General features: G+C 44.8%; 2 protein-coding genes across 2 annotated transcripts in view; one reads left to right on the plus strand and one right to left on the minus strand.

Annotated features, from left to right (window-relative positions):
- LOC146450055 (uncharacterized) overlaps positions 1 to 15,668 on the plus strand; it is a 46,880-nt gene that overhangs the window by 16,356 nt on the left and 14,856 nt on the right. The window lies entirely within an intron of this gene.
- LOC146450057 (uncharacterized) lies at positions 2,716 to 3,474 on the minus strand. The gene has a single exon (XM_085100879.1). It carries the CDS (start codon positions 3,472 to 3,474, stop codon positions 2,716 to 2,718), a length of 759 nt encoding a protein of 252 aa, XP_084957005.1.

Consider the following 15,668-nt stretch of genomic DNA (forward strand, 5'->3'; position numbering starts at 1 on the left):
AGAAAGGAATTGCCACGCTGAAAACACCGGGAAGAAATTGGTCACGTGCTAGGCAACCAAAATCGTTCACGTGTATCAAGTTTTATCCGGAAACGCGGCATTCAGAAAGAAAATATTTTCTGCGGTTCTTGGAAGGAAAACTGGACGGTTTCTGCTTGTTATTCAATCGCCACGGGAGCTGCAGTGTCTTTCCACTTTATAAACCCAGCTTCTTTCATTTAAAGCCCTTTTAAATCCTGGAAACACTCTCTTTTGTGTCATGATATTTTGTCCATTGGCAATCACGCAAAACCACTAAAAGAATGAACGTACACTTTGACCTTTGCGTTACCTTCCAGTGCGAGTGAAGTTTATTTTCCTTTTTTGCGTGTTTAATAAACAAATAACTGTAGACATAATTTGAAATAGTTCATTCTTTGGTCACTCACAGAGCGCTTTGATTTTGTCATTAAAGTTCTGTCCTATTCCAGTGATCATGAAATAGATTCGTTAACTTTCTGTAAATCGGATGTTCTGTGAGGTTTGTCTTATCTGCACGCGTCCCATATAGAACGCATGTCTTTTCGCACGCGTGTCATGTTGCACGTTCTGCGTGACATTTTGCGATCGTGTGCTGTTACCAGTGAAAAAGTTGGAACATCTCTCATAGAAAGCCCAGAAAAAAGGGTATCAGGGTGGAAAGGTATCCGCACAAATACCCCTCTGTCGCCAAAATTCGTCATTACCACTGGAACCGCAAATACTCCTTTGTCGCCAAAATCCATCATTATCTTAGATGTACCTCATGGTTACAAAATCCGACGTGTTTAGTATTAAAGAGAGTAATGTTTTATTTTGTTTGCGTGACATTTTCGGTCGAACTACATCACGTTTATCGCAAATATGATGCCTTAGACTCTCAGCGAACCTTTTATCGTTCACCAGTCATCAAAGACTGAACTAACGTGCATGCTCAGATACTCCTAATACAACGGCGCCCAAGTAAACGCTCCCACAGCGTCTTGTTTCTCTTAATTTTACCAATCCTTCTAGAAAAACTATCTAATCCCAAATATACCCAAAATTCACAAAACGCCCAACAACATAGATTTACGAGATAAGCAGAGAGTTTTTGGATTGCTTGAAACGTGAACGAGATATTCCCATTAAACCGATTTTAAGCGGCATGGAAACGGCTTTCAGGTTTACCCCCGCCTAATTAGATCATGTAGGGATGTGATGAAAAGGGATGAAATAGATACCCCGTTCAAGACAAAACACCCTGGAAACCATACCCTATCGGGCCGCACGTCCCCGTTAAGGTAACATAAGGGAGTACACCCCGAGTCTAGATCATACCGAAAATTACGATTCGTCATTGCCCCGGCGTCACATACATATTAGGACCGTACAAATGGTTTCTGTCTCTAAACAAAAGGTGAAAACGTAAGGATTAAAGCCCGGGGATTATAAAACGCATTCGTATGACAAATGTCATTTTGGGGGTGGGGGTCGGGAGGGGGAAAGAGGATCCACCCCCAAGAGAGCTTCCTCGCAGGCTATCTATTTAGGGGAATTGGCGATGCTGGAGGTTATCACTGTTAAAAGATCGTAGGCCTTACGCACCACACAGTCAAATATGGCTCTAGTATAAGCTGGAAACAGCTTCTTGTTTTGACAAATAATAATATTTGCCTCTTGAACTCCTGGTGAACTATAATTGTCTTACCATGTTTTTACTTTAGTTCTCGAAGAATTATTTTTATCGGGATCAGAGAACTGTTTTCTGTCGATTCCAAATTACTGCAATCACTGTAGTTCAATGTTGATCACGCAATAATTCCGGGAGAATAACCGGACTTGAGCGGTGACAGAGATCAAGCCTAACCAAGATGAAAATATTCATTTTGTGCTGTGTAAGATTTATTTTTGCATCTGCTGTGGGGAATTTTCCTACTTGCCCTGTCCCTAATTCCCAGTGACACTGAAGACTCACAAGTATGATTTGAACAACAACTCATCTGTCAATAAAAGTCACGCGTACTGGAAAAGGTTTGATTACAAGTTATTTTGAGTCCTTCTGGAATGTTCTATGTAAACAATGAACCCTATGCATCGCCCTATTAATAACGTGATCAACAACATTTAATCAATACGAAAATCAGATAATAGCTTAAAGATGACAAAACAAAACAAAGTCCTAATGTACGGTTAACGTTCTCCACACACTCCCCCTATTAAAGTTCTCCGCAACTTTAATATATAGCTCTTGTCAGCGCTTCAGTCCTCTTCATCCTCGTTCGCCATTACGCCAACTAGTCGGTTCCTTGCTGTTTGACTTGCTTGACGTTCCACTCTGCTTTTATGTGGAAGTGTGCTCTCTGTTGGATGACCACCGTGTTCAGTGCTACCGCTGACCGGTCTACATTCGTCATTCACCCCGCCGATCTCCAAATCACATATCAGCTGAAGGGGTCTCTCGACAAGGTATCCATTTCCTGTCAGGATCTTGTATCCCCTAGTGACTCCATCCTTCCCAACGATTGCCTCTACAATACGCCCGATCCTCCAATTCGCTCTGTGCTTGGTTGAATCCTTAATAAGTAGAAGAGAACCAATGCCCATTGTTGCTCTCTGTTTCTCTGTATGATGGGTGTGGTGACGCTCTTGCAGAGCTCGAAGGTACTCATTCAACCAACGTTTCCGGACGTTGTCTCGACATGTCTTCAAATATCGTTATCTTCTGGTCATCTCTGTTGCTTCATCCAGGTCTTCGCTGTTTTCTTCTAGAAAGCGAGCTGGTTGCCCACGCAACAAGAGATTTGGTGTAACCACTGGTGTTTCGAAGTCTTCTCCCATGTAACAAAGTGGCCGGTTGTTCAGGAAGGTCTCCACATCTAATAAGACTTCCTCAAGCTCCTCAAACTTCAGTGGTTCTCTTCCGATTGCTTTAGAAAGGCTGTTCTTCATAAGGCCAATCAATCTCTCAAAGAATCCGCCCCACCATGGAGCACGTGACATGTTGAATTTCCATTGCATGTCTTTGGTGGCTAAGTAGTTGAAGAGGTCTTCATCTTTTCGCAGCGTCGACAACCACTTCTTCGCTGCTTGGAGGGTCTTTGCGTTGTCACTCACTATCAGCTCTGGTGCACCTCGTCGGGCAACAAACTCCTTTACGCTTCGCTTGAATTCTTCGACTCTCATATCCTTGCATAGTTTCAAGTGCACTGCTCTTGTACTTGCACACGTGAAAAGTGTGGCGTAAGCTTTACCAGTTTCGTGGTTACCGGATTTGTACAAGAGAGGCCCGGCAAAGTCTACTCCAGTGACGTTAAATGCTTCTGTGAATTCCGTTCTGTACTTTGGTAAGGCTGCAGTGGGTGGAGCACCAAGAACCTTCACTCGGTATTTCTTGCAGTGGTTACATTTGCGGCGTACACTCTTGACCAGTGATCTTAACTTGGGAATCCAGTATTTTTGTCGCACCTTGTACATTGTTGTCGCGACTCCCTCATGCAACGTTTGTAGATGACAGTGTTCTATGATGCATCTCGCCAAGGCTGAGTTTCTCGGAATGAAGATAGGAGTGTAGCCTGAATCCTTTCATAGCACCTTTGAATTCCGACTTCATCTTTGGCGAGTCTCAAATTGGAGGTCATGTCACTTGTTGCTTGAGTGATTCGTGCTCATGTTTCCTCTGCTTCGCCAATCTCTGATTTTCTGAGTGGCCCCTCTCGTCGAGTCTTTCTGTATCCGTTTATGAACCGATTCATGTAGGCCGTCATGCGCAGTAGCTTCCAGTAGGGGAACTTCTTCAACATCTCCTTTGCCCAGTTCTTGATGGTTTCTTGTGATGAATCCTTCGCCAGCAGCATCGTTTCTTTCTTGCCCTTCTCAGATTTGGCTACCTTGGTTTCCAGAATCGCTGGTTGCGCCGGTCTGTTTGATTTGTCAGAGAGCCAGCTCGGTCCTTTGAACCATAGTACGTTGAGTTTACCAGGTGCTGACCCTCGAGTTCCAAAATCGCTTGTGTTTTCCTTTGTTGGGACGTAGTTCCATGTTGCCTCCGTCAGTTCACCGATCTTCTTCACTCGATTGCATACGAAAGTTGTCCATTCTCCACGATTTGCCAGCCAGCATAGCACTGTAATGCTGTCCACCCAGTTGTGGTAGGATGAAATGGGGAATGAAACCAACGCTTTGCTCGCATTGCTCTGAAGTTTAGCCAATGTGTGTGCTGCGACCAACTCCAGTCGTGGGATACTCATCTCTTTGGGCACTACTCTGAACTTGGCCAGAAGTAGGTTTTCGTCTACCGGTGTTGAATCTTGAAATGTCACGACGTACAATGCAGCACAAACAGCAACCTTGCTGGCCTCTGAGAACCCATGAACCTCAAAGTGTGTTCGTTGATGCCTGAAAACACAGCATGGTACTGTAACGGTTGGAGCTTTTTGTAAGCTGGTGACCCATGCATTCCATTTCCTTTGAACCTCGTTTGGCACCTCCTCGTCCCAGTGTAGTTTGAGCAGACACACTTCACTGAAGATCAGCTTCGCAGTGATTGTCACCGGAGCACTCCAACCAAGTACGTCATAGACGCTGTTTATCGCCGAGATTATTTTCCTCTTTGTCAACGGCTTCGACACCTTAAGGCATGTCTTGAAGTCGTCCTTTGTCTTGTTCCAGAGGGTACCAAGAACCTTCGTCTCACTGTTCTCCTTGTGACCGACCAAAGCTTTGGCGTATGTTTCCTCCTCGCCGGGTTTTTCGTTCGAATTCAGGCTTGCCACGTTGCTATGCCACTTGTGTAGCGAGAAACTGCCTTCCAATAGAATCTTGGTCGACTCTTCTTTGAAATGCGACGGCGTCTTCAACTTCATTGCCTCCTCCTTGGATGTCGTCAACGTAAGTATCTTCCAGCAATGCTTGTGCCGTGGGGGTAATTTCTTCCTGGTAATCTCTGATGTGCTTCTGTAGTGTCGCTCCAAGGATGTATGGACTAAACGTGGCCCCAAATATCACTCTCGTAAATCGGTACTATTTTACATTCTGGCTAGCAAGATTGTCGTACCTGTGCATCCCTGTCCTTTTCGTCTACTCTGATCTGAAGGAACGCCTTCTTGATATCTCCTGTGATGCAGAATTTCCTCATTCTGTTTCGAAGAAGGATGTCGAACAGGAGAGGCTGCAACGGTGGTCCAGTCTCCAAGCAATCATTTAAGGATGGACTTTGGATGTTCTCTCGTGCAGAACAATCGTACACGATCCTCATCTTTGTTGTCTCAGCATTTTCGCGAATGACTGCTTGGTGAGGAATGTAATGTACGACCTCCCTTCCTGCATGATCTTATCGTACTCTTGTAGCTTCCCGGTCCTTTCAAGCTTCCTCACCGTGCTGTTAAAGGGGAAGTATCATGGGGTTTTTGATATCTTTTGTTAAAAATGATAAAATAAGACCTTCAGTCAGCTGCCAAGTAATTCTACAATGATTAGAGGAAAGAAATCAACTCAATTCTTGAAAGGAACAACTAATGATCTGTTCTAGCTCATTTTGGAAACAAAAATGCGAGAACTTGAAAAACATTAGCCTAATATTTTTCAAGTTTCAATCCATACCGGCCTACTCTGTGTCTGGCTAGAGGCACTAATTGACAGTTTTATTGCACTGGGGTGATAATTTATAACAAACATGACAATTATTTCGTTGTTTCTGCTGGCAGACAATCATTTCTTGGGTTTTGAAATGACAGCAAATTTGCATGATACTTCCCCTTTAAGTCGAGCTGCCGATAGATTCCTGTTTGAGGGAAGGGGGACATGCTCCTCTTTCCATGGCAATTTTGTCTCTTAGTATCCACTTGGCGTCTTGTCCAGCTGTTGGAGAAAATCTTCATGAACCATAGCATTCGTTTTCGTTTCGGCGTCCGAAAGCCCTAGTACGTCTAATGAGCATAACTTCTCAAATTCTTCTGGTCCAGAAATTGTTTCTTCGGTCCACCTTCTGTCACCAGCTGTCGTCCGAAGATGGTCCAACCAAGCATCGTGAATTCAGCGCCAGGGTCCTTGTCTGGATTCGCTCCCAAGATCAGTGGTTCTGTTGTCCATATCCTTTGGTAATCTGCCGCTCCGAGAATGACATGGACTGGAATGGAATCGTCCTTTGTTTCTTCCTCGCTGAAGGTTAGTCTTCTTAAACGGCCAAGTTTTCTTTTCAAGGACTGGACATTTGGATTGGGCAGGTAAGTAAGTGTTTCCTTCTCAGCATTGATGCATTCCACGTTTAGGGCAAACCCGTCCACAGCAAACGATTGTATTGTCACGCTGTACACTTCCACGTTCCTTCTCGTTGTTCCAAACATCTGCTCAATGCTGCTTTGTTCTTTTCTGGTGGGCTTCAGGTTAAGCTTTGTTATCATGTCGGTACACGCGTAGGAGCTCCCTGTTACGGAGTCGAACATCACACGTACGGTTTCCGATCCCACTTTGGCCAGCACGGTAGGGTGCAGGGTGCTTGAGTGACTCATCAGCGAGCTCATGCTCTTCTCCATCCTTGAATTATGGAGCCAGTCAACGGTCCATTTCACGTTGTCACAAATAGAAGTAGGATGTTTTCCCTGGCAGTTTCTGCATCCTCTCAACCTACACTGAGATGCTGCGTGTCCGGTGCCTGTACAGTTCCAGCACAACCCATTTCTATGTATGATTGCTCGCCTGGCAGCTTTGTCGAGAACCTTCGTGCGGTTGTGGCTGTAATGATCGTACGAGTTGCAGTACACACAGATCGGCTTCTGATTTGACCTTGGCCTCCTATTGTTTCCAAAAAGCATCTTTTCTCTCTCTCTATCCGTTCTCCATGGGTGGAGCTTTTGGCTGTCATCTTGACAGTTCTTAGAGGTGTTGTCTTTCGTACCTGTGTCCTCATTTGCTCTCAAGGGATTCCTTTCCACGTATTTCCGAAGGTTTTCCACAAGCTCTTCTAGGCCCCATTCCTCCCAGTTGTCATCTTTCTGAACCAGTACTTCTCGAACAGGTCCCAGCTTATCCATCAAAGTGTACACCAAGCTTTGCGCAGAATGCAACCTTTTCATAGTGATGAGTGTTCGCACCACCCTGGAGAGCTTGTTGTAGAAGTCGTGGATATTGCTGAGCCTGTGGATACTTGTGATTCCGGCAAGATCTTCGAGTTCCTTGATGAGTGCCCTGTGCACCTTGGTGTCTTTCCCATAGGTCTGCTCCAGGATCCGCTTGGCCTCCTTGTAACCACCTTTGCTATGTGGAAGTCCTAAGATATCATCCTTAGGTTTCCCCTTCACGAGCTCCATTAAGTAATTAAATTTGCTTATTTCTGATATTGTCGAGCCGTCTACTTCTACCGAGAATTGATTCCAAAACGGCAGCCAATCTTTGTAGTCTCCATTGAAGTGTATTTTTGCAATTTTACTGACTGTGGCGAGGATTTGTCAGGTTTTCTGAAATCCGCCCCTTGAGCGTTTTCCGCATGACCTTGCCCGATTTGTTTTTTGAAGTCTAGTTTTCGAAGATACCATTCTTCTTCCCGTTGTTGCTGTTCCATTACCATGTTCTCGATTTCCTTTTGAGCCTCGTTTGCTCTTCATTTATCTTTTGTTGAACGTACAATTGCTTATCGAGATCCGCTTAGTTTTCTGCCCTAATAAATTCGTCTAATTTCTTGTTAATGTCGAGACGAGCATCTCGAAACGGCTGGAAGGCCCCCTTGTTTTTTGTTTGCCACGTTTTTATGTACTCTAAGTCCTTATCTGACTCTATCAAATATTCAACTGTCCCCTCCTTCGATTTCTCCAGCCTCGTGATTAATGCTCCAATTTGGTCATGAGCTAGTGAAATATCCTCCATATGCTCACTCAACGACAGTTCCCTTATTTCCTCGAGTTTGAGGTTAGCTACCTCTAGTTGCTTGTTAAATTTGTCCTCTATGAAAGCCATATTTCTGATGATTTTGCTACTCAGCTGATTACGCAACAAAGGAATTTACAGTGTACCGATTGTCAGCTATTGTCTACGTCGAAGTCCGTGTGAAGAAGTCTGTAAAGGCCGATCCAATACTGTCCTGGCAGGGTCGCCACCATTCAGTGTGGGGAATTTTCCTAGTTGCCCTGTCCCTAATTCCCAGTGACACTAAAGACTCACAAGTATGATTTGAACACGATCTGTATTTCTCTTTCGATCAACTAAAACCTAGATTGCACAACAACTCATCTGTCAATAAAACTTACGCGTACCGGAAAAGGTTTGATTACAAGTTATTTTGAGTACTTCTGGAATGTTCTAGAATGTTCTATGTAAACAATGAACGCTATGCATCGCCCTATTAAAAACTTGATCAACAACATTTAATGAATACGAAAATCAGATAATAGCTTAAAGATGACAAAACAAAACAAAGTCCTAATGTCCGGTTAACGTTCTCCACACTGCGGCTCGAGAGCAAAATGTAAATGAACGAAAATTGAACATACCGGTTGGTCTGGAAAAAACAAATATGTTATTGATACAACTCTCCCTCCCCCCTGAGGAATTTCCTGGACCATTGACCCCCCACCCCTCTGGAATTTCCAATCCCTTCTGTGGGAGAAGTATGGATATTTTCTGGAACCACACAATGGGGAACCAATCAGATTAATTTACTGCCAATGACAGATGGGCTGACCAACCAATGAAAAGCCTGCTTCTAACATTGCATGGAATTGCTAAGCTGAAAGTCAAAGGTGTTAGCTATTTTAATGGGTTAGGCAAAGATCGGTGAGTGAGTTTCTAAATTTATAGGGTTAAATGCAACCAGTTGGCTCTCTTACCCAGATCTCAGTTCAGTTGGCATAGCAGGTGGGGCTTGTGCGTCTCTTCGAAGTTGGATGCCTCAGGTCTGGTCCCTTGGGGGGCTGTGCCTTCTTGGCCACGAGCCCCCCCATTGTTGGCTGTCCCAACCTCGAGGTCCTTCGACATGGCGGGTGGGGCTCGTGGCTGGGTTGTGGGTAGGGCAGGCTTATAGGGTGTTCTACCTACCTAAATTTGGGTTGGCGGTACCAGCTCCTGGCTCCTGGGCACCCAACCTCCATTTGCGACATAGGCGTTAAATAGGGTTAAATGTAATTTAACTTAGTCAACGACTTAGAGTAAGTTTGCTCCTTGGTGGCGTGGCGTGGCGAGGCGTTAGCGTTTAATGGCGTATAGTTTTTGAACATGGGTGGCACAGCGTTTGGGCGTTTGTTGTTACATTACTGTTTGGGCCTGGTTCAGGTCTGCAGGCAGTTGTGTGGCCAGTGGTATTCTCTTGCAGTTTGGGCGTGCTCCTTTGCACATGCTCGGAAATTTACTCTACTCAGCGTTTTTTGTGGCGTGGCTAGTTTATTGCGTTTTGTTGGGCTTTTCTTTCGTTTTTCTTCAAGGATTTTTCTCTAAAAGCGTTGCCTTAGCGGTCAGCCTTCGATTTATTCTCTACAAGGGCGATTTGACTGTCAGTACTCGTTTTTTGGTGAGTGTTCGGACCTGTTTTTTTGCCCGCATCGTGTTGGCGTGTGTTGTTCATTCAGTGTTTGGCTGACATGGCTCATCCGCCATCAACTTACAACAGTTTGTCAGCGGGTGTAATCCGGTCTACATGCACTTCTTCACCTTCTTCTTCTACTGCTAGCGTGGTAGTTTCTGTGGCTTCGGCAGGAACGTCATCGTCGTTCTCCAATGACATCGCGTCCGCTATTGCCCAAGTATCCAATAACTCCCTTCCGACCATCATCGCGGTGATCTGGGATAATGCAGCTCCTGTATTGAGCACTCCTTCAGTTGTCTTGTCTAACGTTTGTTCTACTTCTGCTGCGGTCGTTGCAGGCTTGATGGCTGCTTCTTCAGGAACGTGGACATTGCCGGCATTTGTATCTACTTTCCCGTCCGTGTCAGCCACCACCGGCTCTAACTTGGCTCGGCTTGTGCTGTCTTCCGTCACCGTTAACGTGTTGCCAGCTCGTCTTCCAGTTTCAGCAGTTTGCTTTTCCCACCGTCTGTGGACAAAGCATTTGTGGTTGGACCAGGACACGCTCCAATTCCCACCAAACTTGTTGCGAAGATTTCGAGCGGTCAATTCGTGGATCTAGCTGACCTGTTATCAGCAAATCTGTGGACTGCAGAGCACTAACCGCAGACCTTTTTGGACGGCAAGTTGGTGGTCTCTAAAAAGCGCGGGTGGTCGAAATACAGGACTTATTGACCTGGACCGAGGCCTTTACTATTTTTCAGATGGTGATGTGTGCAACCGATCCCCATTGTTGGCCAGACCTCACTAAATATAAATTGCTCATCATACAAACGGCTCTGCAGTCAACCAGTAGAGCTTGGATGGAGTATGATCTTGCTTTTCGCCAGGATGCTGCGGCAACTGGGGCTTCTGACTGGTCAAAGATGAATTTGGATTTGTATAATTTTCACTTGCGGTCACCGGCACCCATCGCCAACCCCCAGTCTTCTACTTTGCCACCCGTTTCCATGTCAGCAAGCCGGGGCTACATCTCCCAACCCCCTTACTGCATCCCATGGAACAACAGGCAATGCCGCTGGCCTTTCGGGGAATGCTGCTACCGCCACATTTGCAGTTCATGTAACAGTGACCACCCCAGGGTTAGCTGCCCCTTTCACCCCCCAGGGGTCGGTCGCTCACATTCCCCTTTCCCTGCCAAGGTGGGGGGGGGGGGGGGGGCGGTACTGAGAGGATTACAAGTCCTTCTGCTCCTGGTGTACATAGTGTAAATAATCTTGTTGCTGTCGCTCCAGACCAGCACCGTGGCTTTTGTGGCTCAGTGGCTGTGTCTTCTTCGGACTCAACTGGTTTATCCGGAAGTTCGGTTTCTGTTCATTCGTTTTCTCCATTAGTTCCAGTACATTTGGTCTCCCTGTTGCAGTTATCCCAGTTTCAGGCAGAGTTGTGTGACTATCCAGATCAGACGGCAGCAGCCTATGTTCTTACCGGTCTCCAGGAGGGCTTCCACATTGGCTTTGAGACCTCATCAGTCACCCTGCGGTCAGCCTCCTCTAACATGCGATCTGCCCTTGTCCACCCATCCGTCATAGATGCTCACCTTGAGACAGAGGTTTTACATGGAAGAGTTGCAGGCCCATTTACGTCGCCTCCTTTTCCTGACTTGCACATCAGTCGTTTTGGAGTCATCCCGAAAAACAACCAGCCGGGTAAATGGCATCTCATCTTGGATCTCTATTCACCAGAGGGCCACAGTGACGGCATTCCAAAATCTTTCTTTTCAGTTCAGTATGTCACAGTTGACTCCTTTATAGAAGGCATTATGGCTAGGGGCCGAGGAACACTTATGGCTAAGTTTGATGTGGCGAGCGCCTATCGCAATGTGGCTGTCCATCCCCAGGATCGTCCGCTCTTAGGAATGGTTTGGCATGGCAAATACTACGTTGACATGGCTCTCCCATTTGGTCTGCGTTCAGCACCCGACATCTTCACCGCTACTGCAGACCTGGTTCAGTGGATGCTCAAAACTATGGAGTTGACTTCCTTCCCCATTACTTGGATGACTTTTTTTACCTTAGGTCCTCTGGCTTCCCCAGTCTGTTACAACAACTTAAAGGCGTGTATCCAGTTGTGCTCTAAGATAGGCCTCCCCCTTCACCCTGAGAAGCTGGAGGGATCCTTGGACCTGAATTCCTGGGACCATGTCGTGCTCTGGGCGATGTGTTGCCTCGGTTTTTTCGGTTTCCTACGAGCTGGTGAGTTTACCACAACTTCTTCATTTGACCCCAGTATCCATTTGACAGTTGGCGATCTGCAAGCGGATTCTTTGGTGGACCCCACATGTTTTAGATGTTTTAAGTGCTCGAAGACAGATCCCTTTCGTGTAGGCTGTGACATTTATGTGGGTCGGGGCAACAGCCTCACCTGCCTAGAGGTGGCCGTTGGTAATTTTTTGGCTCTGCGTGGCCCATCTCCAGGACCCCTGTTATGCTATGCGGATGGCCATCCTTTAACTTGGCAGAAGCTATCATCCACGGTGCAGGCTATTTTACACTCTGCTTGTTATCCAGGCTCTTACTCAGGCCACAGCTTCCGGATTAGTGCGGCTACCACAGCTGCTGCTGCACAGGGAATCCCTGATCACCTAATCAAGACTTTAGGCTGATGGTCTAGTGATGCCTATCAACTCTATATCCACACACCAGTTGGCTCTCTTTCCCAGGTCTCCAGTCAGTTGGCATAGCAGGTGAGGTTTGTGCGTCTCTTTGAGGTTAGATGCCTCAGGTCTGGTCCCTTGGGGGGCTGTGTCTCCTTGTCTATGAGCCCCCCCCCCCCCCCCCCCCCATTGCTTCGGGCTGTTCTAACCCGGAAATCCTTCGGCATGGCGGGCGGGGCTCATGACTGGTAGTGGGTAGGGCAGGCTTATGGGGTGTTCTACCTACCTAAGTTTGGGTTGGCAGTACCAGCCCCTGGCTCCTGGGCACTTAACCTTAGTTAACCACTTGGAGCAAGTCTGCTCCTTGGTGACGTGGCGTGGTGAGGCGTTAGCGTTTATTGGCGTATAGTCTGAGCACGGGTGGCACATTAGCGTTTGGGCATTTGTTGTTACATTAATGTTTGGGCCTGGTTCAGGTCTGCAGGCAGTTGTGTGGCCAGCGGTATTCTCTTGCAGTTTAGGCATGCTCCTTTGCTCGGAAATTTACTCTACTCAGCGTTTTTCGTGGCGTGGCTAGTTTATCGCGTTTTGTTGGGCTTTTCTTTCCCTTCCTTCCCTCCCGGTAGTGTTACCTTGTTATTGTTAGGGGTTGGTGTTGGGGGTTGGTTAGGGTTAGGGTTAGTTCGTTGTCTTATATACTTATTATTTTTCCACTGAGCTTCTAGTCTCAGTGTGACGAGTGCTAGGGTTGAGGCTGGGTTGGGGGCGGGGCTCATGGCTGGGTTGTGGGTAGGGCAGGCTTATGGGCTGTTCTACCTACCTGGGTTTGGGTTGGCGATACCAGCCCACGGCTCCTGGGCACCCAACCTCCATTTGCGACATAGGCGTTAAATGCAGTAAATGAACCTATTTGGTGAAAATTTTGAAAATAAAAGAGGTGAACTAAAGTTGATCTTTGTTCGCTCACGCGAGTGATGTAAGTGTTTAGGAGAAAATGTACTAATTTAACAAATGTTGCTGTTTGGACTTAAAAGCCCTGTTTTAATTTTAGAAATCGAAAATTGTTACCGTAGTACCTTGGATAAAAAAATGTAAAAATTATGCAAATTATTTATTGTAATATTTTCAAAATTGCCTTGTTTGAAATATTTTGAGACATATAAAAGAACACATTTTTGGTCAGAAGATATCCTCCGTCATTTCCGCGAGGCATTGTTGTTATCTAACCTTTGGGGAAAATGTCTCTCGAGAATGGAGTCACAGGAATTGTGTACAAAGTAAAATGTAAATCATGTTCTTTTGTGTTAATGGAGAGAGCAAAACATTGTGGAACTCCTCAGGGGCAGGGCACAAGCCTGGCACAGGCAACAATGACTCAGTGATTAAACATCACACCTGGACTGGCTCCCGTTGGTGTATGACATTCATCCAAGCTATGTGGAGATATGAGGACATGGAGTGATCAATCAACAAAAGCATTTGTTTTTGGAATCTTTACGTTGCAGTCTTGCCATCGATGCTTTGAATGTACACCAACCTTTCCATAAAGCTTTATTAATTGCCTTTTAATTGTTGCAAGTCTTATAAGAAAGTCTTTTTGTTATTCATAGTCATCATTTTAGACAACAGAATAGGGCTGCTAGAAATTTAGTGGTTTTATACCTTTTTAACTCGTGAATGCGCGCATGCGCAATGAACGAGTTATAGCGATGGTGGACTTTTTGACTTGGTTTGTTGGTTGGTTGGTTCTGTGGTTAAATTTCGGGCATGCGCAGTGAATGAGTTTTAAATTCAATTAGTGGGAAAAAATACGCGAAAATTTTCTGTTCACGACGCATCAGGATATTCTCATTCAATCTGTAGAGAATAATTTGACAATCATTTTAGTGTAAGAATGGAGATTTTTCATCATATCTGAGCAAAGTTATAGGTTTTTTCGTTTTTTTTCCACAAAGTGCGGCGTCTTTTAAGAATTTGAAAATAATTTTATTGAAAAATTCAATTAGTGGCGCATCAGGATGGCATGTACTAAAACCAGGAACACCGGAACACTCCGGAACACCGGAACACCCCGGAACACCCCGGAACACCGGAACAACGAATTTGACGGTGTTGTTTTGTTTTCCTATTACAGACCATGTAAAAAAATAAAATGTCAATGTAATTTGTTTACCCACGTAACACGAAAGAGTTTAGAAGCAGGCGCTAAAAATATAGAAAAAAAGTAAAAAGAAAGACAGAAAGAAAGAACGAATAAATAAAAAATTAATAAAGAAAGAAATAAGTAAATGAAGAAATAAAGAAATAAGCAGGTAAGGGGGTAAAGAAAGGAACAAATAAAGAATAAAAAAGGAAGGCACCACCCACCACCCGCCCCCTACAATCTCAGACGCAAAATTCCACTCCCGTAGAAGGAAGTTGTAGCTCTTAAAGGAATATTTAACTTTTCCAATTACAACAGTGATAATAATAGAAATGACCGGCCTGTACAGCTCACTGCGTTATGTTGTGTACATTTTTATGTACGATGCCTTATATTTTTGCCCTAACGAGCATGTCCTTAAGAGATTGTCCTCTCTTGTAGGATGTAATTGGCAGATTTTTGAATTTGTTTTTCAGCAAAGGCTGATTTTGTGTTCCAGTTTTGCATCAACATGTTTTTAAGGTTACGCACCAATGGGTGGTACGTTGTAACAAAAGGCAAGATTTGTTTACAAGTTTTTTTCTTTTGTTGTAGAGCCGACTGTCTTTCGGCGAAGCGGACTTCCGATAACGTTGTCTGTATCATCTTGTTGGGATATCCGCGCGTTATGAGGCGCGATTTAAAATTGGAGATACTTTCTTCAAACGTTGTTTCAGAAGAGTTTGTTCTCAGTAGTCTGAGTGCTTCGCCTTTAATAAAACCTCTTTTCACACCCAGTGGATGGCTCGAGATATAATGTGTATACTGAAAGTTTTCAGTAGGCTTGTAATTCGTATGGATCAATTCATTAGGATCGATTCATTACTGAAACGTTCTCCTTTAAAAATAATTGTGTCAAGAAAGCTTGTCTCGTTCTCTGAAATTTCGGCCGTAAATTTAATGGTTAGTTTGTTTATTACATGAACAGGTTAATTTCCTTTTTGTCACTGTCCCACTGTGAAAAAATGTCATCAATAAAACGTTTCCATTCTATTAAGTTTTTTTTGCTTTGACTTATCATTTTTGTTTCAATAACGGCCATAAAGATGTTTGCAAATGCAACGGCCATTTTTGTACCTATAGCAGTTCCATGGGTCTGAAGATAATTGTTTCCAACAATTGTTCGCTCCCCGGACCCGCCGTCATATGAAGGTAGAGTTTGTTGTTTGTTTTTCTCCGGGTTCTCCGGTTTTCCTCCCTAACCCTAAAACCAACACTTCTAAATTCTAATTCGATCTCATACACGTACACCGGCCTAACGAGCTCTAAGCTCTTTCCTTAAACGTGGGTAAACAAATTACATTGACATTTTATTTTTTACATGGTCTGTAATAGGAACACAA

This window comes from Pavona decussata, unplaced genomic scaffold (assembly GCF_977016875.1).
Source record: "Pavona decussata unplaced genomic scaffold, jaPavDecu1.1 SCAFFOLD_510, whole genome shotgun sequence".
In the NCBI taxonomy this organism is placed as follows: domain Eukaryota; kingdom Metazoa; phylum Cnidaria; class Anthozoa; order Scleractinia; family Agariciidae; genus Pavona; species Pavona decussata.